Source organism: Mesoplodon bidens, assembly GCF_964165515.1.
Source record: "Mesoplodon bidens genome assembly, chromosome: 3".
In the NCBI taxonomy this organism is placed as follows: domain Eukaryota; kingdom Metazoa; phylum Chordata; class Mammalia; order Artiodactyla; family Ziphiidae; genus Mesoplodon; species Mesoplodon bidens.
The window spans coordinates 61,439,016-61,463,218 of NC_138178.1; the positions used below are offsets into that span (position 1 = coordinate 61,439,016).

General features: G+C 46.9%; 2 protein-coding genes across 2 annotated transcripts in view; one reads left to right on the top strand and one right to left on the bottom strand.

Moving 5' to 3' along the window:
• Positions 1 to 24,203, top strand: part of BBS4 (Bardet-Biedl syndrome 4) — a 426,848-nt gene that overhangs the window by 84,449 nt on the left and 318,196 nt on the right. The gene's annotated exons all lie outside the window — the stretch shown is intronic.
• CELF6 (CUGBP Elav-like family member 6) overlaps positions 6,941 to 24,203 on the bottom strand; it is a 30,296-nt gene continuing 13,033 nt past the window's right edge. The window contains exons 3-13 of the mRNA XM_081228022.1: positions 23,982 to 24,030; positions 10,505 to 10,633; positions 10,324 to 10,403; positions 10,023 to 10,166; positions 9,773 to 9,905; positions 9,539 to 9,685; positions 9,255 to 9,317; positions 8,922 to 9,002; positions 8,692 to 8,835; positions 7,918 to 8,073; positions 6,941 to 7,051 (exon numbers count right to left, since the gene is read on the bottom strand). Of these exons, the coding sequence (XP_081084148.1) occupies positions 7,946 to 8,073; positions 8,692 to 8,835; positions 8,922 to 9,002; positions 9,255 to 9,317; positions 9,539 to 9,685; positions 9,773 to 9,905; positions 10,023 to 10,166; positions 10,324 to 10,403; positions 10,505 to 10,633; positions 23,982 to 24,030 (1,098 nt within the window). The 3' untranslated portion in view covers positions 6,941 to 7,051; positions 7,918 to 7,945. The remainder of the gene's footprint in view (positions 7,052 to 7,917; positions 8,074 to 8,691; positions 8,836 to 8,921; positions 9,003 to 9,254; positions 9,318 to 9,538; positions 9,686 to 9,772; positions 9,906 to 10,022; positions 10,167 to 10,323; positions 10,404 to 10,504; positions 10,634 to 23,981; positions 24,031 to 24,203) is intronic.

The following is a 24,203-nucleotide window of genomic DNA, read 5'->3' on the forward strand; positions in this document are numbered from 1 at the left end:
ATCTTAAATCAATCCCTCTTTTATAGTCCTACTCTTCCTCACCAGAACCATTGTACTAGCCTCCTAACTAGCCCAGTATCAACTCTTCTGATCTCTTCTCCACTTAGCTGCCTAGGGGAATCTTTCTAGAACCCAAAGCTGATCATGTCATTCCTCTGTTAAAATTCTTCAATGGCTCCTTACCACCTCCAGGATAAAATATGGACCCCTTCTATGGCTGTGGCTCCTATTTGACTCTCAGCACTCCCTCACCTGCATCCTACGCTCCAGCCAGGTCAAACTACATGTTTTTACAGACCATGCAGGACATGTCTTTACATTCTATGACTACTTAGTGGGGCTGACAGTCACAGTGCCACCTCTGCTCCCTCCCATTTTCCACCACACAGAGGTGGATACACGACCCATCAGGCTAGGCAGGGGACTCCATCCCCCTGGCCAAAGTGATTAGTTCAGGTAAGGGTTTGTCACCTAAGCAGAGCCAATCATAACCTTCCCCTTAAACTCTCTTGCTTTTGAGGCCATGGTGCCAGGAGCATGTGAGATTGAAGCTGCTATCACCCAGCTCTCTATCACAGGGAGAAAGTATATTTATGGCAGGAAAGAGAAGGGGACAAGGAACAAAGAGAAGCAGAGCCCTGAGAGATGAAGTGAGAGAGGTCTGATGACATTTGTTTGAGCCCTTGAATTCAGCCCTGCCTGGTTGGTAATAGCACTACATTTCTCAGCTCCCTTCTTGCATAAGCTGGTTTGGGTTGGTTCCTGTCGCTTGTAATTAAACCAGACCTGATACACAAATGGAATGGTGTGTGCAATCAACAGACTCTAGAATGTGTATCTGGTGGAACTGAAGTGAAGTGGAGGTAGTGTGGGGATCTGCCCATCCTTGAGTGGGAAGTTAGAAATCCCCGTTATGTGGTATCAGGTCAGCTGGTTACGTGATCTTCTATTTTATCTGGAGCTTTGGGTCAGGCATCCATCCTAGATGGAGACTCCAGGGACACACTGGACAAATGTCTGGACGTTGGAGTATGCTGGCCTCCCGCAAGATTTCTAGCAAGGGACTGCAGTTCAGCTTGCTTCCATGCTGGCAGAACCAGACCATATGCAGCTTTGTTTAGAGTTGCCTTTTTTGCCTTTGGCCTACTAGCTAGACTGCCAAAGGTCAGATAATCATGTGTCTTACAGATTATAAAAGCCAGATCCCCTACCCCAAACTAAAATGAGTGAGAATAAAGGCAGAGAGGTGGGACATCAAGCAGGAGATACTGGAGCTTAGGGCCTGGGAAGTTCTAGAGAAAAAGCCTGATGCTCCGAGCCACACCTGAACGCATCTTCTTTCTCCAAAATTAAATAATGTTTATTTTACTTAAAATTCAGACAGTCCTGGCGGTTCTGGTGCCTGGGGACCTTGGCTGTGAATCCTGTGGGAGAGAGTGAGATGTATTGGTCACAACCCTCATGCACCTTTCTGGGCTCCCTGGGCTACCTCTGTCTTTCTCTCTCTTGGTTGGCACCCCACTCATGCCAAGTAGCCCCTCCACTTCCACATTTGTGGTAGAAATGCCACATGGCAGGCATGGGATCTGACTTCCCAAGCAGCCACCCAGAGGGTGATGCAACTCAGAAATGCAGTGGGTTAGCTCTCCGTGAGGTGCACCTTGGCCAGTAGAAAACAGGAGATGAGAGGGGAACAGATGGGAAAATTCCCTCTCATTTCTCCTCCTGGTGAACGGTTCTAAGGTGCCGTTTCTCCCTGCAAACACCATGTGCTTTAGCAAACAGTCCTGTCAAGTCACCTGCTCTCTCCTCACAGCTCATGTGAAACAGTCGCCACCACAGTAATACGTTGTCTTGCATTGCTTCACATCTTTCTCCCCTGCCACATGTCTCTTCTCCCTTCTCATCATCCTGGGCTTCCATCTCCCCAAAGAGTGTGAGCATTTTAATCCTTGCCTCAGAGTCTGCTTTCTAGAGCACTTGCGTTAAGATATGGAGCCGCAGTCAAAGCCCCCATCCCAGCACTGAGTCCCAACAGTGGGGTAGCAGGAAGGTCCTGAGGGCACAACCGATTTTTCCTGCTCACATGCAGGAAATCCAGCCCAGACTGCTGGATTCCTGTCAGAGGCCCGCTGGCAAGGGTGCAGGGTCAGCCCATTTCTGGCATACTCCCTAGAAGAAGCTGAGGCTAATTTTCTCAGGCTCTTTCTGTGGTTCCCTGCATTTTCTCCTGGGTACCTAAGACTTACCTTTGGAAGAGTCAAACCCAGGCTTGCAGCTTGCTCTGCCTTCTGGGTCTCTGTGCTCTTAGGCCACTAGAGGGCAGAAGGCTAAAGCATGGAAGTTTAAAGTCCCCACTACAGATGGCCAATCAAAGGATCTGATCAGCCCAGGCTACCATACTGTGATGGCAGTGTCTGAAGCGGGGTTGGGGAGAAAAAGAGTAGCTCTCCACCCTTTCTGAGTTTGCACTTGGCGCAGATTTGGTCAACTCTTTGTGGACCTCACATGGCTCAAGCTCAAAGGGCAGCTACAGAATCCGCTTTGGCTCTGAGCTTCCTGAGCCCATGAGGTTTATTCCTTCATTGGTTCTCCCAAAGAACACAGGACTGTGTAACATGCTTGAGCAAATATACTGGCTGAGGGAGGCACACAGGCCCAAAACAGCCTCTGAATCCCTGCTGGATTTGGCTGTGTCCCAGTGAAGGCAGGTACAGTGAGGACAGTGGATGCCAAAGATTGCAAACAAAGCTGGAAAAGATAAAGAGAGATTCTGTGACCTCCCTGACCTTAGTACCCTCTTCTGGAGGGTATTACATGCATGTTCTGTTCCACTGAGGCAGTGGTGAGACCCCAGGTCTGGTCAGAGCACACAGTAGATCCAGAGCTGCTATGAGGTCAGAGGTTGTCAGTCCCATCTCAGACCAAAGGTCTTCTCTCTCTGTATCCAAGACACCCAGGTTGCATCCAGAGAGACAGAGGGAAATTCCGGGGGCCCTCCTGAAGGCTGAAGACTCTGCCCACAGTCCCCAAGTTAAACAAGTTCTCAGAGGGCCCCCCCCAATTCAACGTCCACTGACAGACTCTTCTCAGGAGTGCTTTGGTGATGTGGCCTTAGTGTAATAATGGACCATAGCCAGAGGGCGAGGAGTGGAGCAAGCTGCAGATTGTCCAGAATAAGTGCTTGTGTGGTTGCCTCACTCCTGTCCTAAGCATTGCCTTGGATCTGAGACCTAGGGGCCAGTACCACTTAGGGATTTTGACTATCTAGTCAGGGTCACTGGAGTGTGAGCCAGCCAAGTGTTATATAGGTAATCTCTCTCTGAGGGCACTGAGCAGATTAAGTTTGACTTATTATCACAGACAGGATATTGTGGAAACCATGAAGCTGAGGGGAGGGGAATGGGCCAAGTGTGACCTGTTGCTAAGAGACAGAAACCACAAGGGCCAGATCCAGACTCAAGGACAAGAACTCAGCAAGATTCTTGACGATGGTTACTAGCTCACAGAGAGCCCAGGAATCAAATCATTTGGTTTGTAAGGAATTGTCCAGAGAATCCTCACCAGGCAATCGGGGATCTGGGAAGGCATAATCTCTAAGGCAATCTTTGGGTCCAAACCCATGTCTAAAGGGAGGGTGGATGATTCAATTCCAGAAGAGGTATCTTCTCAGGGCTGTCCATAAAGGAGGGAGATATTTCCCAGTGGAAAGGACCAAGAGCGATCAGTTTTGTTGACGAAGAAACTTGCTCCACTGTCCAGAAGGATGTGTTATATGCTATAGATTAGTGACCATTGTTTTCTCTTCTCCCCTATTCCAACTGGAAGGGTTTTTTTTTTGTTTTTTTTTAAATGGTTACCCTATTTCTCTCCATATTGGTTATGTAGGGGTAGCTAAATTTATCTTTAAGCCAGAGATTGCAAAATCACAAGAAGGTATATCCAGACCTGTCAAGAATTGCACATCACAAAGGGACTCTGGACTGAGGGCTCAATAAAGCAACTGGGCATGATTCTGTTTTGTCTCCTATTCAGAAGTGGGTGACTGTGTTTTTTGTTGGGCCTGGGAACACTGCATTGTTAGGCAGGCACATTTTTGAAAGTGTATGCTTGTCAAGAAAAGTATAGGTGGAAGGTGAACAATAAAGGGAAGGAATACTGTGGATGCAAATTGCTTACCTGCCCATCATCCCTTCTTTTGAAGACCCAGCTCTCCCCTCCACACAGTCCTTGTGAAGTTGTCAATTACGGTGGCCTACTCTTCCACCCTAGAGGTAGCCACATGTCCATTCTGGCCAAAGTCCTCCCAAGGTCTTTAGAGTTGGAACTAGTGAGGCCACCAAATAGAAGCAGAGCCCAGAGATGGAGACATCATCATTTGAACCCCCAGATCAAGCCATGCCTAAAGGTAGACACATCCTTTGATTTATCAATTATGTAAGCCAACTAATTTCCTATTGGCTTCAACATGTTTGAGTTGGGTTTTTGACACTTGCAGCTGAAAGGATTTGGACTAACACATGCACACACAACAGAGACACAAACACCATTGTTGCTTAAACTCATTAGACATTATACACGTCTTCCATGAGCTTATAGGGATCAGCAAACTTTTTATCTAAAGGACCAGATAAATCTTTTAGGCTTTGTGGGCCACATATGGTCTCTGTCTCATATTCTTTTTTGTTTTATCTTTACAGCCCTTTAAAAATGTAAAAAAAACATTATTATTTGTAGGCCATACAAAAGCAGGCTGTAGGCCAGACTTGCCCACAGGCCATAGTTTGCCGACCCCTTATCTAGATCCTGCCAACCTCTGTAGCATTTATACATGGTCTGCCAGCCCCTAACCATGAAACAAGATACTTCAAATGCCATTTTGGCTTGTGTCTTGACGTGACTTGATGAGTTAAGGGTCAGGGCAGAGTTAGAAATGGGAAAGGGTCTTATCTTGGTGCCCACTGTCTGCCCCATAATTGGCACTGAATAAATGGTTATCATTATGATTTCTTGTTAATAATTTATCAGCATGATGCGGCTGTACAAATGGCTTTGTGCAAATGTGCCAGTTCATTCTCGAAGACCCTTCCCCTCCTTCATCTTCTTCAGTAAACCTTTCTCTGACCTGCCTTACCAGTCAAGTCTGAATTAGGTACTCTTCTTGCTATCACAGACTCTCTGGGGCCCTCCATTATAACTACACTATCCGACTGTCCTTCCCCCTAAGTGCTCAGCACCTAGCAGTGAGGGGTCTCTATGCCTCCATGTGAACAGCTGTTTGAATGTGCAGGTGCTAACATTCCCATCTGTGTCCAGGGTGGTCAGTCTACATGTCAGCCCTGTGCACTACCGCACCTTACCTGGCAATGTTATTTTTCATCCCATTCCCTCCAAAAACGAGTCAAAGACAGAGGAACAGGTGGGAACAAATTTTCTTAGAAACTCTTATTAAGGAGGAACCCGCCGCCCCCGCCCCCACATGCTTTATTGTCTGATGTGATATCAGATCAGAGGCCTCCAGTCTCAGCAACATCTAGGGACCAGAGTGCCCACCACACAGCTGGGGCCCCAGACTAGTTTGATCCAGGTCTGTGGGGTAGAGGGAAAATTATCCTCCTAGGAAAAGTTATGTGCAAGGCCCTGCAGGCCCAGGAAAGGCTGACCAAGGCAAGTGAGTCACGGTGCTCTAAGCTGAATCTTTTGCCCATCTCACAGAAGCAGGCAGGAAGCACCACCATTGATCAGCTTTATATGGCACCCACTGTATACAACAGACAGACAAAGACAGACAGACAGAGCACACACCACTTCTAAGCTGAACACTGCTCACCATCTAGAAGCACCTTGGATAAGCACATTGAGACACGCTTGCATAGGAAAGATGTAGTTTTTAAAGGAATGATGAAGTATTTTGGCAAAACATCTACTTCCCTCCCAGGTCCTGGGTAAAGAGGGACCTCTAAATTCTGAAGCTTCTACATATTGAAAATTATCCCCTTCTCAATGGCAGTATATACAGTAGCGAACCTTCCAAGTCTGTTGTCACAGCCCTCTACATATATCCTGAATCTACTTTACCGGTGGGCAAACTTAGACTTAGAGACAGAAGGTGGTCTGGAGCAAGGGGACACTGGGGCTGGCTCAAGGTGAGGGGAAACAGGAGGTGTCTCGGCTCAGCCAAAGGCAGGGCCTCTGTCTAACTGGATGGGGAAGGGAAAGGCTGGGGCAGTCCAAACTCCCTTTCTTCCTGCCTGAGGAAGCAGTGGTTCCGCGGAAAAGACTGTCAAGAAGGAAAGGCAGGTTCCCACCCCTGCTGGCTTAAGGGGTTTTTCGGGGTGGCAAAGAGCAGGGCAGGCCAGAGCTCCTCCTTGAGGCCTCTTCATGGATGCTCTCTGAGTTTGGGGATTGTGGGTTCACTGCTTCAATAACTCTCTTGTTACCTGCATATAAGCCCAGACCTCAAGTCCTTCATTATTTTTAAAAGGTGGTGGGGTGGAGGTGGGGGGTGTTAAGAGGGAATGAGACACAGAACAATCTTTCCACAGCCTTCCTCTGCCTAGGCTTCAAGGGTCTCCTTCACCCTGCCTCCTAGGGATATTTAAAGGCAGCTCTTATTAGACTCTATACTGTCCTTTTTGTTTCTCTTGTGATTTTTTTGTTTCTTTGTTTTAATTTATATATATATATATGTGTATATATATATATATATATAATTCTATAATTCTTTAAAAAGCAATAGTCCTTTGGTCCCTAAACTCTAAGGAATGATATGATTTTGAAAGAAGTAAATCTGGGCTTCCTTCGTGGAGAAGCCCTTGGCACCCCCCAAGGCCCTCTGCTGGTTCCCCTAGACAGTCACTCCTCAGCCAGCCCCAGCTGCCTTGCCAGCCTGAGCTCTACATCACAGGCACAGAACAACCCACTTGGTGAAAACAATCCTTAAAGTGGCTTGAGCCCAGGCACTGGCCTTGGGTCCACCTCCATCTGTGGCTGCTCCTTCAGGAAGGGCTGCTCAAGCATTTCTGTGCTTTTCTTTTCCTTTCTTCTCACTCTTCAGTTTCCAAATGTTGGGTATTAATTGATAAGGAGAGAGAAAGGGAAAAAAAGGAAAAAATCACTCTGGAGGGCAAGACAAGAAGAGCAGCTTGCCCTATCCGTGACAGGTGAGTGGCTGGACCTCAGGCTCAGGTGAGTGGCTGGACCTCAGGCTTCCATTGAAGCCAGACCCTGGGTCCTGGGCAGATGACCTCAGCCCAGCCCCCGCTCCAGAGGGCTCCCTGGGGGTAGTTCAAGTGAGGCAGGGTCCTGTGGATCTTCTGAGACAGCAATCTCTAAAAGTCGCAGGCAGCCGGCCCTGCCAGAAACCTGAGAGCTTGTCATAGCCCTCCCCATCACCACCACGCCCTGTAGATCCTGCATCTTCAGTGTATTTGCTTCTCTCCTCATCTCCATATTCACTGCCATTATCCCAGCCCTTACATCCTGTCCCTTCTTTGCTTAAACTCCTCAGTGGTCCTCTACCATCTTCAGGATAAAGTCCAAACTCATGGCCTTTAAGACCCTTCACAAGCTAGCACAAACCTACTTTTCTAGTCTCGTTCTCCACCCCCCTGCCCTCCCCACACAGGAATTCTCTACTATGGTCCCCTGTGGCTATCTCTGGAGTGGAACAAACTGGTTGGATCTTACTGTAATTGTCTCTCCCAGACTGTGGGGGCAGGAATGTTGTCTAATTTATCTCAGTCCTTAGATTGAAGGAAAAACACAGCCTCAGACTGAGGATTCCTCCTAACTCCTGGCTCTTCTCTCCCAGACTTTTTCAGAGGTTGGTGCCCCCAGCATCCCAAAAGGAATATCAAAGCTGAGAGCGCCTCCATCACTCAGGCCCCATCTGCCAGGGGTCCACTAAGGACTCACCTTTCTGTAGCTGGTCAGTGAGAGTAGATCAGTAAGGCCGGTTGGCATCCTTGGGCCTCTTTAGCTGGACCTTGAGCCTCTTCATGCCAATCTGAAAGCCATTCATGGCCTGAATAGCTGTCTGGGCACTGGTTGGATTGTCAAAGCTAACAAACCCTGGAGGGTGTGTGCAGAGAGGTTAGCTGGGAACTCTACGTGGCAGGGCCTCCTTTCTCTATGACCAGCCCCTTCTCCTTGCCCCCTCAGGCCAGTTCCATCAATCAGTACTCCTCCACCCTCCAGTGTTTGCACGTGTGCACACACACGGACACATGCTCGTACTTACACAGGCAAGTGGCCTGAGTTTCCTAAACGTGTGATTCTTGGAAGGACAGGAGGTAATTCTGAGTGTGTGTATTGGGGAGGCAGGTAGTGTGTTGGTGGGGTGTTTCCCTGTCTTTCCCTGGTGTGGGAAAACTCTCTCCACAGCCCCCATTCTGGTCCTCTGAATTGCAGTTGGAGGGGATCTCTGGTCCCAGACCCAGACTCCACCTGCCCTGGCTAGACTCTAAAGCTTAACCTGGTTGAAGATCTACCAGACACCTGACCTTCCCAGGTGAACCTGAAATAGACTTGTTCCTGGTCTGGGCTTAGCCTCATCACTGGTCTGTGACCCTGCTGAGCGCTATACACTCAGTTTCTAGGAATCATTGACTTCCGGAGGTACAGTCTTAGGGTCTGTAAGGAATCTCGAAGTTGGGAGTGGGAGAGGCCTAGGGATGGGGCTCAGCTCACCGAAACACTTGCTCTGGTTGGTGGCTCGATCCACAAAGACTTTGGCAGAGACAACGGCTCCAAAGGGCAGGAATGTCTGGATGAGTTCTGCATCACCAAACTCCTGAGGCAGGTGATAGATGAAGAGGTTACAGCCTTCGGGGCCTGCAGGAACAGGAGCAGGCTGGTTCAGGGGAGGAATCCTGAGTCCAGCCCCACCAGGCCCTGATCTCCAGACCCCTGTCCCTCACCTTCTCTTTGCTGCTGGGGCAGGCCTGAAGGCTGCTGGGGAAAAGTTGTGCTCACTGGGGCATAGGCCGACGGATAGGCTGCTGGAGACAGAGGTGGGAGTGGGCAGTGACCCCCAGGAGCCACCCCCAATCAGGGCCCCATCTGCCTGGCCACCTTTGACCAACTCAGCCAGGGCACAGTAACCCTCACCCCTAGAAAGGTCGTTCTGGGTCCAAGGGTGGGCGAAAGGAGGGTCGGACTCCTCAGCACAGAGCCTAACCCCCCCCCCCAAATCTCCCTATTACTTTCAGGGGCCCTTCAAACCCCCCAGGCCGCGTAGCGCCAAGTGAAACCTGCGTAGTGGTGCATCCCAGCGTAGGCCTGCTGCAGGGGGTCAGCCACGCCGGGACTCTGGGCTGGGGAGAGAGGGGCCCAAGGCCCACAGTGAAGGTGGGCTGGCGGGCGGGCAGGGTAAGGTGAGAACGCAGGGAGTGTGGAGGGAGGCTGTGAGAGGCGGCAGGGAAGGAGAAGGAGTCCCTTCTCAAGGAGGCCAGGCCCTGCCACCCGCCCCCCCCCAGACCCCCGCTCCCCACTCCATTTTGGGGGACATTTGGGCGGAGCGGGTGGGGGGGCCCACCTGGGTAAGGAGAGAGCCCGTTATTGTAGAGACTGTCCGAGCCAGGTTGCCCGTTGGTCTGGGGGGTCAGGGGGCCGAATCCATTGACCCCGATGGGCGCCGGGAGACCCGGAAGCGTGCTGGGGCCGCCGCCCTGCGGGGAGTTGGCTGCAGGTGGCGAGGAGGTGGGAGAGTCAGGCCGCAGCCCCGCCCCGCCCCGCTCCCGCCGCGGGCCCCGCCCCCCGCGCGCAGTACCTGCAGCTGGCAAGAGCGGCGCGGCTACCAGGCTGAAGGCCGCCACGTGCTGCATCTGTGCCGCCACTGCGGCCACCGGGCCGAGGCCCGGGCCCTGCGCTGCCGCCAGTAGCGCCGCCTGGTGCTGCAGGATCTTTGGGAGGGAAGAAGGGCGGGTGTGGAGGGCCCAGCAGCGGGCATCTGCCCCGGCGCCCCACCCCACGCCTGGCTCACCCGCTGCCCGCCCGCGCCCGCCGGGCCAGGCACTTACAGCGGTGGTGTAGGCTCCGCAGGCCCCCAGCGGCAGCGGCGCCGGCTGCAAGGCACCCAGCTGGCCCGCCATCTGCTGCATCCGCCTCAGCGCGCGCTCGCGGTCCGTGTCCGCCAGCTTGACCACGAGGCTGGACGAGGCGCCCTGGGTAAGGCAGGGGAGGCTGCAAGGACGGGTCTAGACCTCAGCCCCGGCCCTGGGCCGAGGGCCTTGCTCCTCAGGCCCTTTCCCCGGCATGTGGGGAGGAGGAGCCAGTCCCCAGACCCCTGGCTTCACCCTGGGCCCCAGCGCCCGCCCTCACCGCCATGGTCCGGCTGCCGTGCAGACTCTGGATGGCCGCCTGAGCTTCCCCTTGACTCCCGAACTTCACAAAGGCACAGCCTGGGGCAGGATAGAGGTGGCTCAGGTCACAGAGGCCAAAGGGTCATGTGGTCCGGAGTGAGGCGGGGTCATCAGGAAATCCAGGGGTCAGCTCAAGTCACCTTTACTGGTGCCATCGGGGCTCCGCAAGACAGTGCACTCCTCGATGTGGCCAAAGGGCTGGAACAGGCGTCTGACGTCCTCCTCACCCTGCTGCTTGCCCAGCATACCCACAAACAGTTTTCGGTCCTCTGGGGACAAATCCAGGAGTCACCTGGGAACCCTAAGACCTCTTGGACTCCCCAGAGTAACAGGAGGAGCCTAGGAAGGTAGTTAACCACGGCCTAGCTCTGGGAAGAGGTGAGTGAACAGGCCCTACTCACTTGGGGCCACAAGATTGGGTTTCTTTGAGGGGCAGGATGACCTACAGACAGATCTGGAGGAAAGAAACTCCAGATTTCCATCAGGAAAACCTGGTCCTGGAACTCATTGTTGCTCTTGTGGGAAGTGATTCAGTCCATATTTTTGGTTGGATAGAGCCCTACATGCATCATTTTATATGTTTGACCTTTCTGTTCTTAGAGTCTGGGAAATGCTATTTTGGACCATTTCAGCCCTATTAAGGGAGGGGAGTCCTTGTATTCATACTGGGTCTGGAGAAGATAAGTACACCCTCCTGATAAGCCTGATGGCAGTGGCTAGAGTCCAGGATTCTGGGTCAAAAAAAAAACAGCACAGAAAGCAGTTGTCTCATTGCACTGCCTCAACCCCAGACCATGAGCACTGGAATGATGAATCCCCAACTCCAGCACCCAACTCAACCTGTGTGCCCCTCCCAAAGGCCTAAAGAGAACAGGACGCTTGGGTTCCCGATCCTCCGACACTGGCATCTTGCCCACTAAGTTTACTGAACTCATGACCCCTTTCCTTACCTCCCTTATTCCTTCACTGAGCTTCCAGGGCCCTCACTGAGCCCTGCTGCCTCCTCTCTGACTTCCCCTGTCTTCCTGCCTTGATCTCTCCCCAGGTGTTCATGCTATGGGAGAACAAGTTCTGCCTATAGAGCTGGATGGCCACCTGAGGATCCTTCCCTGTGTCCACCCTTCCTATGGGAATGGTAGAGATGCCCAGAAAGGGGCCATAAGCTGGGCCCTGTGACCTTGGAGAAAGCTGGAGAGCTGGGGCTGGAAACCAGGGTTTAGCTGCACATCCAGCAAGTCGGGCCTCAGGAGCACTATCCAGGAGTGTGTGGTAGAGGAGCCCAGCCCACAGGTCCTGCTGTCAAAGCCCCTCTCATCTGCACCAAGGTAAGTCTCTGATTTTGAGATGGGGCTTCATCAGCGTAATACAAGTTGGGAGAGAAAGAGTGGGTGGGAATCTGGCTTCAGGCTTCACCTCTGAGATCCTGAAGCCCAAGAAAACCCATCCCAAACTCCTTCACTCTTTGACAAGCTTGGCCAGGCTGATGGGGGTCCTTGGATCCTGAGTGCAAAGGAAACAAGGCTGGTGAAGGTCATAGACTGAAGCCTGGGTGACAGTGAAAAGGAAGAACAGACTGGCCGAAATTAGCAGTGGAGGTAATCTCCAACAAGGCTATGTGTGTGTGTCCATATTTCACCTGGATGGTGTGGAATTCAGCCTAGGCTGCCCTGGGTACCTTGGTATCTGTCGCCTGCCTGTTAATGCTGTGTCTGTATGGAGGGCAGGGGCTGTGGCTTATATGGGACAGACAGAGTGTGTTTCAGCAGAATCCTGCCCTCTGTCCAGAGGATTACTGCCCAGAAATCCTGACGGGGAAAGGATAGATAATGTACTTGTGGCCAGAATTCCAGTAGAGGTACCAACCTTCTGTGGTGAGAGTACAAACCAGTGGGTATACTTCACTCCTGGCAGGGTTAGCCACAGAATAGTGCCCTTGGAATGGATCACTGGTTTCCTAACCTTTTAAAACAGCTGTGAAATCCATTGCTCTAACAAAAATATTAGGATGACGCTCAAAATGTAAGAGAAAAGTAGAACTGCTTGGAAAAGCCAGAAAAGTAGGAGGAAGGCTGGAGTTCCTCTTGCTTCATCTTCCCCTGGTACTCCCTAGAGGGGGCTCCAAGGAAAGTCCTTTGTAAACCACTGACCTAAAAGATAGAAAATAGAATTCCACATGGTGTATGAAGAGGGATCTGAGATCATTCTCTTCAGGAACCTGAGAAGTCAGGAAAGATCTTTCATGATTCTCTTGACTAATCTGATGGTGGCTTTACCTTGACATTGGAAGACAGGCCCTATTTGGTCAGGGAATCAAACTCTCTGAGATTGTTATTGTTCTGAGCTATGAAACTAAATTATGCCCATGTGTCTAAAAGAGGCCCAGGAGGGGCTGGAGAAGATCCTAGGGTCTCCAGAGTCTCAGGGCTTCATGATGCCCTAATTTATAGTGCAGCTGTGACATTGGGTAGGGTCTGCAAGATGATGACAGCACCTAGGTAAGCTGTCATGCCACATGGAACAGCATCCAGGTAGCCCTAGGTAGGAAGAGAGAGGTCATGGCTGAGCTGGAGCCCCCAGGACAGAAAAGAGGTTTGTGTGAACAGTGGTCCGATCCTTCACCTGCTCTGCCTCTTTCTGCTCTTTTCTGATGATGGTCAGTCACAGCTCATATCACAGACCATGAAATCTCTGATCCTTCTGTTCCAGTGAGAGTCTCCCAAATTAAGAATTTCCTTTTCCATGATAGGGCACGGACTCTATGGTTCTAGACTACTGGGCTGTACAGAATTTGAAATTGAAATGAGGTTGGGCTATGGGCTAATCTCTATGCTGCCCACTTCACAGATATCACCTTGAATCCTGGTGTCCTCTTTGCCACTTTACAGGGACCTTGATGGTGTTTGACAGGAGGATGATCTGGGTCACAGTGAATATAAGCATCAGATGATCCTGAAATGGTGGGATAAATTTCTTAAGAGACCTGGTCAAAGAGAATTACAGGCTAGACTCTTGAGAGTAGCCCGCAAATCCACAGCCCTGAAGATTTTGAGGGCTGATGCATGCTCCCAGAGAGATGGAGATGATGGGATTTAGCCCAGAAAATGCAATATCCTCTAGGTCAAACTATACCAGTTTGGTAGAAAGAGGATTCTGTAAGAGGTAGGTTGGAAATGTCTGAATAAAATCATTCCATGAGTGGTGGGTGGGTCCCTAGAAAGATGGAAATTCAAACTGGGAGGCTCAACTTTCCTGGAGTGGATGGAATTGGAAGATAGCATCAGTGTGGAGTTGAGACATAGTTGGAAAGACACACAGTTGAATGGTGTAACTGCATTTTCATCATGGCCACCTATGTGTACTCCTTGCTCTTCTACCAAATGCTTTTTTGAACCCAAACCAAGTTGTTTGGACCCTAGAGGTTCATCTCCATATAGCTGTCTTGCGCAGCTGGTCATACAGGGATTCTAATGTAGGAAATGATGGGGTTGGAAGCCCAGAGTCAGAGTCAGTCCACTCCATCTTCCTCAGGAAAGGTATCAAGATGCTGTTCTAGAAAGAAGGCTCTGCCCAAGTTGTCCCAAAGGAGTCCCAAGTTTCTGGCTTCTAAGCCCCCCACAACCACTCACTTCCATGTTGGTGGGATATCATGATTGTAGAAACACTGCAGGGACAAGAAATCAGCATTGGGGTACCAACCATCAGACACATCCTAAAATTACCAGTCCACCTTTCCATCCAAATACCAACCCAGGAGATCCTATTGATGGCAGCATTTGATACTCTGACGTTCTCAGTGATGATTGCAGCATAAGGAGCCAAGGAAGACTAGGAAATGAGTGAAGGAAATATCCAGGGGAAACAAAGTCTCCTTATCAGATCTGATGAGTATCAAGGAGGGCTTTAATTCCAAAAGAAAACTATTAGAACTAAGAAAGAAATTCAGCAAAGTTCTCCTATTAAAAAAATCAACTGGGACTTCCCTGGTGGAGCAGTGGTTAAGAATCCGCCTGCTGGACTTCCCTGGTGGCACAGTGGTTAAGAATCCACCTGCCAATGCAGGGGACACAGGTTCGAGCTCTGGCCCGGGAAGATTCCACATGCCGCAGAGCAACTAAGCCTGTGTGCCACAACTACTGAGCTTGCACTCTAGAGCTCACGAGCCACAACTGCTGAAGTTCGTGCATGTAGAGCCCATGCTCCTCAACAAGAGAAGCCACCGCAATGAGAAGCCTGCGCACCACAACAAAGAGTAGCCCCCACTCGCAGCAACTAGAAAAGCCTGCATGCAGCAACGAAGACCCAATGCAGCCAAAAATTAAATAAATAAATAAATAAATAAATTTATTTTTTAAAAAAAGGAATCCGCCATGGGTTCAAGCCCTGGTCTGGGAAGATCCCACATGCCATGGAGCAGCTAAGCCCGTGCGCCAAAACTACTGAGCCTGTACTCTAGAGCCCGCGAGCCACAACTACTGAGCCCGCATGCCAGAACTACTGAAGCCCGCGGGCCTAGAGCCGTGCTCCGCAGCAAGAGAAGCCACTGTAATGAGAAGCCCACGCACCATAACAAAGAGTAGCCCCCTCTCACTGCAACTAGAGAAAGTCCACACACAGCAACAGAGACCCAATGCAGCCATAAATAAATAAATAAATAAATAAATAAATTTTTAAAAATCAACAAGAAAATCAGTTGTGTTTCTACAGACTAGCAATGAACAATCTAAAAATGAAATTAAGAAAACTATTCCACATAGCATCAAAAAGAATAAAATACTTAGGAATAAATTTAAACAAGGCTGCAAAAGACTTGTATCCTGAAAACTACAAAATATTGCTGAAGAAAACTGAAGAAGACGCAAATAAATGGAAGACATCCTATGTTCATGAATTGAAAGGCTTAATGTTGTTAGATGTCAGTACTACCCAAAGCAATCTACAGATTTAATGCAATACCTATCAAAATTTCAGTGGCATTTTCTTAAGAAACAGAAAAATCGATCCTAAAATTCATACGGGATCTCAAGAGATCCTGAATAGCCAAATAATCTTGGGGAGAAAAAGAATTTTGGAGGTCTCAGTCTATCTGACTTCAAAACTTACTACAAAGCTACAGTAATCAAAGTGTGGTACTGGTGTAAAGAGAGACATTTAGGCCAATGGAGTAGAATAGAAAGGCCAGAAATAAGCCCTCACATATATGGTCAAATGATTTTCGACAACAGTGCCAGTCTTTTAAACAAATGTTGCTAAGAAAGCTGGACATCTACATACAAAAGAATGAAGTTGGACCCTTACATTGTACTGTATACAAAAATTAAATGAAAATGGATCAAAGATAAACATAAATGCTAAAACTATAAAACTCCTAGAAGAAACGGGGAAAACTTCATGACCTTGCATTTAGCAGTGATTCCTTGGATATGACACCAAAAGCACAGGCAACAAAAGTAAGAATAGAAATTTTGGACTACATCAAATTTTAAAACTACTGTGCATCAAAGGACACAACCAGAGTGAAAAGGCAACATACAGAATGGGAGAAAATATTTGCAAACCATATATCTGATAAAAATTTAATATCCAGAATATATAAAGAGCTCCTATGACTCAACAACAACAAAAATAATTCAATTTTTAAAAATGAGCAAAAGATCTGAATAGTTCTCCAAAGAAGATATACAATGACCAACAAATATATGAAAAGATGCTCAAAATCACGAATAATTAAGAAAGTGCAAATCAGAACTACGAGATATCAAGTGACACCCATTAGGATGACTGCTATTTAAAAAAAGGGGGGGGGAAATAAATGTTGGCAAGGATGAGGAGAAATTATGTATGTATGTGCACTAATGTAGAATGGTACAAGCCGCTATGGAAAACAGTACGGCGGTTCCTCAAAAAATTAAAAATAGAATTAACATATTATCCAGCGATACCAGTTCTGGGTATATATCCAAAAGAATTGAAAGCAGAGTCTCAAAGAGATATTTGTACACTCATGTTCACCTTAGTATTATCCACAATAGTCAAAAGGTAGAAGCAACCTAAATGTCTATCAACCAATGAATGGATAAACAAAATATGGTATATATGTACAATGGAATATCATTCGGCTTTTAAAAGGAAGGAGAAATCTAAAAAAAAAAAAAAAGTTCTGAAGAACCTAGGGGTAGGACAGGGATAAAGACGCAGACGTAGAGAATGGACTTGAGAACACGGGGAGGGGGAAGGGCAAGCTGGGATGAAGTGAGAGAGAGGCATGGACATATATACACTACCAAATGTAAAATAGATAGCTAGTGGGAAGCAGCCACATAGCACAGGGAGATCAGCTCGGTGCTTTGTGACCACCTAGAGGGGTGGGATAGGGAGGGTGGGAGGGAGATGCAAGAGGGAGGGGATATGAGGATATATGTATATGTATAGCTGATTCACTTTGTTGTAAAGCAGAAACTAACACACCATTGTAAAGCAATTATACTCCAATAAAGATGTTAAAAAAAAAAAAAGGAAGGAGATTCTGACACATGCTGCAACGTGGATGAAACTTGAGGACATTATGCTAAGTGATACAAGCCAGTCACAAAAAGACGGTTGCCAGGGGCTGGAGGGAGGGAGAAATGGAGAGTTGTTGGTTAATGGGTACAGACTTTGAGTTTTGTAAGATGAAAAAGTTCTGGAGGTTGCACAGCAATGTGAGTATTGCTAACAGTATTGAACTGTACTCTTAAAAATGGTAAAGATAGTAAAGATTATGTTATGTCTGTTTTACCCCAATTAAAATAAAATACAGTGAAGGAGGAGGCCTGAAAAATAGGGACTTAGATTAAGAAAGAACAGAGACTCCACTTTTCCTTCATCCTGATCCAGGAGAGCCAGGAGGCGAGTAAGAAAGGTAGACCAAGCCTGGGCTTTCAGGTTCCCTTAAGAGAGAAGATCTCAGCCTCCGGAGGTGCATTTTTCTTTTGTGGGCTATACACTTGTATCTGAAGGGTTTGTCAGAGGTTCAGCCACAGCCATGGCTTAAAACTGTTACAACAATTAGCTTTGGGTGATTCACTCTGAGTCAAACTGAAGGAAAGCACCACTCTTTTCCTTCGGAGGTAGAATGCATTTCAGGAAGTGAAACATTAACTTGACATTACCAGGTCTTATGCAGTACTGTGAGCCTTATCCAGTCAGGTTTTAGTTGGAAGAATACTTTTTAGAATTAAATCAGTGTGAGGATCAAAGACAGATATGAGTGTCAACTGACTAACAGAACAGTTGTTGCTAAGATCCGTGTCTGATTTAGGCCAGAGAATATGTCCCAGTATTAAGAACTTCTGAAAATTCTAGCTCAAAATTTAACTTTAACTTAAAGTTTGGTTGTTAAACACTGAATAGAATAGAATCCTAGAAAAAAAATTGGAAAAGATGGCTTACTTAGTTAGATAGTAATATATGTTTATTACTCAAAATCCAGGCTGATATTTAAACAAACCCTTGCAAATTCAGGGAGAAATTAAACAATTATAGGATGGTTATAGGAGGGTTGATGTGATGACCGATAATTGGCTTTTGAGTTAAACCAAATGTGAAGATTAAAAAACAGAGGCATTACCTCAGAGAAAGTTTTAAATTTTAAAGTAAAAAAAAAAAACACCCTTAAAGTGAAAAGATTGCATGGATTTATTATTTAAACTATTTCTGTACCGTAGGCATCTTGGATCTGTAAATATTTGCTAAGTAAAAAATACAGCCAAGTTGGGGAAAGAGCAATCACAATTGTGACTTATGAATTTATTGATTTTATGTTATAAAATTTGAAGGATAGGAAAGAAAATACAGGAGTTCAGTGATTTTGAAGATTTTGCCTTAGAACTAAAAAATACTTTCCCTATCTGATTGGTACTTACAGTTCAACTTATTTTTAGTGTTTCCATAGTAGAGATAATCTAAATTAGGAAAAATCAACCACAGTCTCCATTATGAAGAGCAGATAAAATAGATCTATTTAGTTACCATTGTCTGAGGGATTTAGGGATCCCTAGCTCTGACCTCATGTAATTTGAGGTTAATTTAACATTTTGAAATACATGAACTTTGAATTTTCATTCAGGCAAACATTTTAATGTTCACATTCAATTAAACTCAAATGCTGAGGGAAAAGTTTTTGGCACTATGTATATTTAATTAGAAATGGGCGCCTTGGGCTTCCCTGGTGGCGCAGTGGTTAAGGATCCACCTGCCAATGCAGGGGACAAGGGTTCAAGCCCTGGTCCAGGAAGATGCCACGTGCCATGGAGCAACTAAGCCCGTGAGCCACAACTACTGAAGCCCGCGTGCCTAGAGTCCGTGCTCCGCAACAAGAGAAGCCACCACAGTGAAAAGCCCGCGCACCGCAACAAAGAGTAGCCCCCGCTCACCACAACCAGAGAAAGCCCACACACAGCAACAAAGACCCAATGCAGCCAAAAATAAATAAATAAAATAAATAAATTTATTTTAAAAAAAAGAAATGGGTGCCTTTAGTATATTATGAGATAATTTCACTTTGGAAAATTAGATTAATTTTCCTTTAAGAGTGTACTGTTCAAAGGACTGCCCCTGGTGGCACGGTGGTTAAGAATCCGCCTGCCAATGCAGGGGACACGGGTTCGAGCCCTGGTCGGGGAAGATACCACATGCCACGGAGCAACTAAGCCCGTGCGCCACAACTACTGAGCCTGCGCTCTAGAGCCCACGAGCCACAACTACTGAAGCCTGCGTGCCTAAAGCCCATGCTCTGCAACAAGAGAAGCCACCACAGTGAGAAGCCCACGCACTGCAACGAAGAGTAGCCCCCACTCGCCACGACTAGAGAAAGCCCGCGCTCAGCAACGAAGACACAACACAGCCAAAAATAAATAAATAAATAAATAAATCTATTGGGAAAAAAAAAAGAGTGTACTGTTCAATGCCACAGGATGTAAAATGTAGGCACAGAGCATCGAGTATATGAACAGTGTGGGACTTGACTGCAGAATTTATGGGAACTGGGATACATTAAACATATGTATAAATATATATGTATAAACATACACATAGGGCTGGCATACATTAAAAGCCTACTATAATATAGTCCATGAAGACTTGGATGCACTCTGAGTGCCACCAAGGCTGCGAGGGATGACCATGAAAGAAGAGGACCCCAAACCTTCTATCGGGCAGATCTTGTGTTGCTACTATTATTGCATTGTAAGCATTGAATGTGCAAGTGTTACCAGTAACTTCTAAAAGTAATGCAACATACAGTGTGTTTAAAATATAGGTTATTTCGAAGTGCCTACGAGGGGACTCCAAGTCAGATGGGGAAAGTCAGAGATGGCTTTGCCCTCAGAGCCTCTGTTTCCTTATTTGGAAGCTTGGAGGAAATAGCTCTTCCTGCCCTACCTATGCTAGAGGCTTGTGGGGGGAATCAAGTTCACGAGACTATCTGTGACCTGTAGAGCATGGTTTACAGAGAGTCTTATGATCTTTCAGATTTAGGAGGAGCTGTTTGGTCTCCTCCTAGGAACAAATGGGTGGTTTTAAGAACAGTGATGTTGTAGGTAATGTTATAGCGGGAAGAAGAGAGGATGTCTCTGTATCTTTCCAAGGTGTTATGAAAAATGTTTTTATAAATTTGTTTAAACATTTTTTTCAATGAAAACAATTTTACTTCTATTCAGGCACTCCCCTGCTGTGCTAACACTTTGGTTTCTACAACATTGGTTGGAAGTGAAAATAAAACAGACCTATAATAGAAGTTATAAGAAAATAAAAAAATACATAGGTTATTTCAACCACAAACCTCATGTCTAGTGATTAAAAATAAGAGTAATACTACTCTGTTGCATTGGCATGAAAATTCAAGAGACAGAATGTAAAGTAACTATTTTTGTCAAAAAGCTCATGCATGTGTACATAATAGAATACTCCTGTATGGCAGATGGGAAAGAAAATGGCAGTCTTTGGACCCAAGAAGCAAACCTGATAGGTTTAGTTAGGCTGTCACAATGCTGACCTACTTTTAAAAATTGAATTAGTTGCCAACATTTAATATAATTAAAACAGGAAACTTTCATTATGTCATGACAGTCTCACCCATTTAGGGTTACTTACCTGGCTCCTATAGCATTTGAGTTAGTGATCCCTGTTTTATGGGAAGAAAAATCTAATAATCCCTTCCAGAAAAAAATGGCAAAATTTTGGAAGATTACATTTGCCTTGATACCCCCTTGATTATGTCTGCATTAATACCAGTATTTTTGTCAGATGTAAAAATCATTATTAATCAACTGTAAACAAAGGATTTAATTTCAGGAATAATTTTAAAATATGCAAGCTCAAAGGCTTAACTGTATCAGGGCAGGTGTGACCATTAACTCTGAAGGTTTATAGAATGTTTGGGATAACAGAGATAAGACTTGAATGGGACAAGCTGTCCTACATTGGTGTCAAATGTTACATTTCAAAACCAAATTCAATACCATTTTAAAAGTTGAGTTTCTAAAGTATTAATTTGTGTCAAAATTCAGCAGAGAGCTGAACTCACTTTTGAAGAGATATATAATAGCATTGAAGAGAAGAAACACCTTTTGATTAGTATCTAACACAGATCAGTTGGTAGTAAAATACTTGTAAATTGTAAAGACCCAACTGTTTTGCAAGACTTAGTACATATGCCTCCTCTCCCCCAAATGTGTATCAGGGAACATTTGGTGACTTTGAGTGGGAACACGAAAGAATTGAGAGATCTGGTCATCCAAAACTGCAAGAAGGATTATCCATAGATGCCTGTGGAGTATATGCTCTTTAAAAGCCATCACTTAAGCAATGTAAAGCAATTATACTCCAATAAAGATGTTAAAAAAAAAGCCATCACTTGTCAAGAAATAGCTATGTTATACATAACTACTAAAATTATGAATTCTACTGCCAGGCAGACCTCTTTTCAGCTAGATTTTCTTTTCCTGCTCTCTTGAGCTGCTCAGAATCTGAACAGGTATAGAGGTGAAATGCCATATGTACAGAATATGTCAATGATATTACACCTGAAAAACCTGTACAAAAACGGGGAGGCAAATGATAAAACTCATGCTGATGCCACTGCTGGGAGCCCAGATGACCAAGACATCTGGACTAGGCTAAGCAGAAGCATAATCAGTGTGGAGGCCTCCTTTGGGCAGTGGCCCTCACCCTGGCAAGAGGTGTTGGACTCCAAGCAGCAAGTGTGCCCCCAGGATCCTGGATTTAGTTCCTGAACCACTCCAAGTTGCATTATGTTCTTCTGAGCTCTGTACATGCTCTTCCCTCTGCCTGAAATACTTGCTCCTCCTTTTTCTATTTGACTACTTCTTGTTCATCCTTGAGATCTCAGCTTAAATATTACCACCTCTGGGAGCCCACCTTGACCTCCCAGACTAAGGTGCCCCATGTTTTCCCCAATGCTTTTCAATCCCCCAGGACTTGAAAAGTATTGATCACACTGGATGATAGCTTTGTTTTACTGTTTATATCCCCTTATAGCTCCAGAGCTCCATGAGACCAGGTGCCAGGTCTGCCTTGCATTCCTAATGTGGAGTAAGTTACTCAAAAGATATTGGTTGGATGGTTGAACAAGTTACAGCCCAACCTGTCTGCTTCTTAGCTCACTCAAGTACTCTTAGGTGACCTCTCAGCTGTCTAGTGTTTGTGGGCAGGGCTGAGAAGTTGGCCAACATTGGCCCTGATGCCTAACAGTTTCCCAAGAAGCAGAAATTCTTGGGACAAGTGAACCAGAGGTTTGGTATGCAGCCTGGAACTTCTCAAAAACCAGTCTGGAAAGAATGAGATGGAAAAGGAGGATGTGTGTTTGGAGGAGAGGAAGGAAGCTTGGAAATATCTCCTCAAGACAAAGTGGGATGATAACATCTTGACCAGAAGTGGAGAATCAAAGACCAAAGATCAGAAAATCTAAAAGGAGGAAGAATGGATTTCTTGGAGGAAAGAACTCCACAATGGAACTATGAAGCTACTAGAGTCCCTTGTAGGTGTGGACACTGAGCCTGAAGTCTGAGAGGATGTGCAGAATTATTAGGAGTCAATAAATGTCTGTCAATTGGGTTCCATTCTCTCCCTGATCTTGGGCAGCTTCTTTTACCTAATAAAAAGCCATGGCTGGTCTTCCCTGGTAGTGTGGTGGTTGGGGGTCTGCCTGCCGATGCAGGGGGCATGGGTTCGTGCCCCGGTCCGGGAAGATCCCACATGCCACGGAGCGGCTGGGCCCGTGAGCCATGGCCTCTGGGCCTGCGCGTCTGGAGCCTGTGCTCCGCAATGGGAGAGGCCACAACGGTGAGAGGCCCGCGTACTGCAAAAAACAAAAACAAAAAAAAAGCCATGGCTGACCTCCCTAAGGTGGGGAGAAAGTCTTAAGAGAGAGTCAGCAAATGTCAGGGAGTGCTCCAGGCAGATTTCTTGGAATGATTTAACACCCAAGGACAAGAAAGACACCAAGAACTGACACCAGAAGCTGGTATTGCTTTTCCAGCATGGAAGCCAGCCAGAACTCGGCTGGGTGTCAAAAAGCACAGGCTCGGATGGACCTAGAGTCTGTCATACAGAGTGAAGTAAGTCAGAAAGAGAAAAACAATACCGTATGCTAACGCATATATATGGAATCTAAAAAGATTGTACTGATGAACCTAGTGGCAGGGCAGGAATAAAGATGCAGATGTAGAGAACGGACTTGAGGACACGGGGAGGGGGAAGGGTAATCTGGGATGAAGTGAGAGAGTGGCATGGACTTATATATACACTACCAAATGTAAAACTGATAGCTAGTGGGAAGCAGCCGCATAGCACAGGGAGATCAGCTCGGTGCTTTGTGACGACCTAGAGGGGTGGGATAGGGAGGGTGGGAGGGAGACGCAAGAGGGAGGGGATATGGGGATATAGGGATACATATAGCTGATTCACTTTGTTGTACAGCAGAAACTAACAGAACATTGTAAAGCAATTATACTCTAATAAAGATTTTAAAAAAAAGCACAGGCTCTCAAACCCTCCTGTTCTTAAGGAGTATTAGTCTTTCTGCACTAGGAAACAGTGCAGCTAAAAAAAAAACTTTTGAAGACTTTCCATGGTCCTCAGCATAGAGTTCAGTTCCTTAATATGGCCTACAAAATCTGTCTTACGAGCCTTATCTTTTTCCCAAGGCAACTGAAATGAAGGAATAAGTGGCTCCAACCCAGACTGGACTGAATTCTCTGTAATCAGAAGATCTGGAAAAGGAGAATAACTCTAACCTGGTTCTTCAAACAAACCTGGAAGTTCCACCTGTTAAAACAGGAATGAGCTCCCTCCAGGGGCAAGGTGGCAAGAACTCCCTTCCTCTATGTCCAGCCTCTATCTCCTGCCTCTTCTGGGTCTGGGGATGCTGGGACCCCATGCCTCCTCAGTCTGACCTGGGATGGCTCAGCTGTCTGGTGCTAAGTAATCTGGTCCCTCCCTGCTTGCCCCCCTTACCCAGGGAGGCTCTAGTAATAAACCCTAGATAGGCCTGACTCCAGAAGTGGGCCCACCATCCCCGACATGGATGATACCCTGAGATTCGGCAAGCAGGCAAGTTACCTCCTCGGCCCTCACTGGCAGCCGGCTTCACTTGGATGGGACGATTCATCTGAAAGACATCGGACCAACACACCCAGTCAGCGTGACTGCCTGGCCCTGCCCCGGCTTCTCCACCCCTGGACTCCTCAGGATCTAATCCCTCACCCCTTTGAACTCTACACCCCACCACTCTCACACAGGGATTATAGATTTTCTCCAAGATTCCTCCCTTAAAGGCAGGAG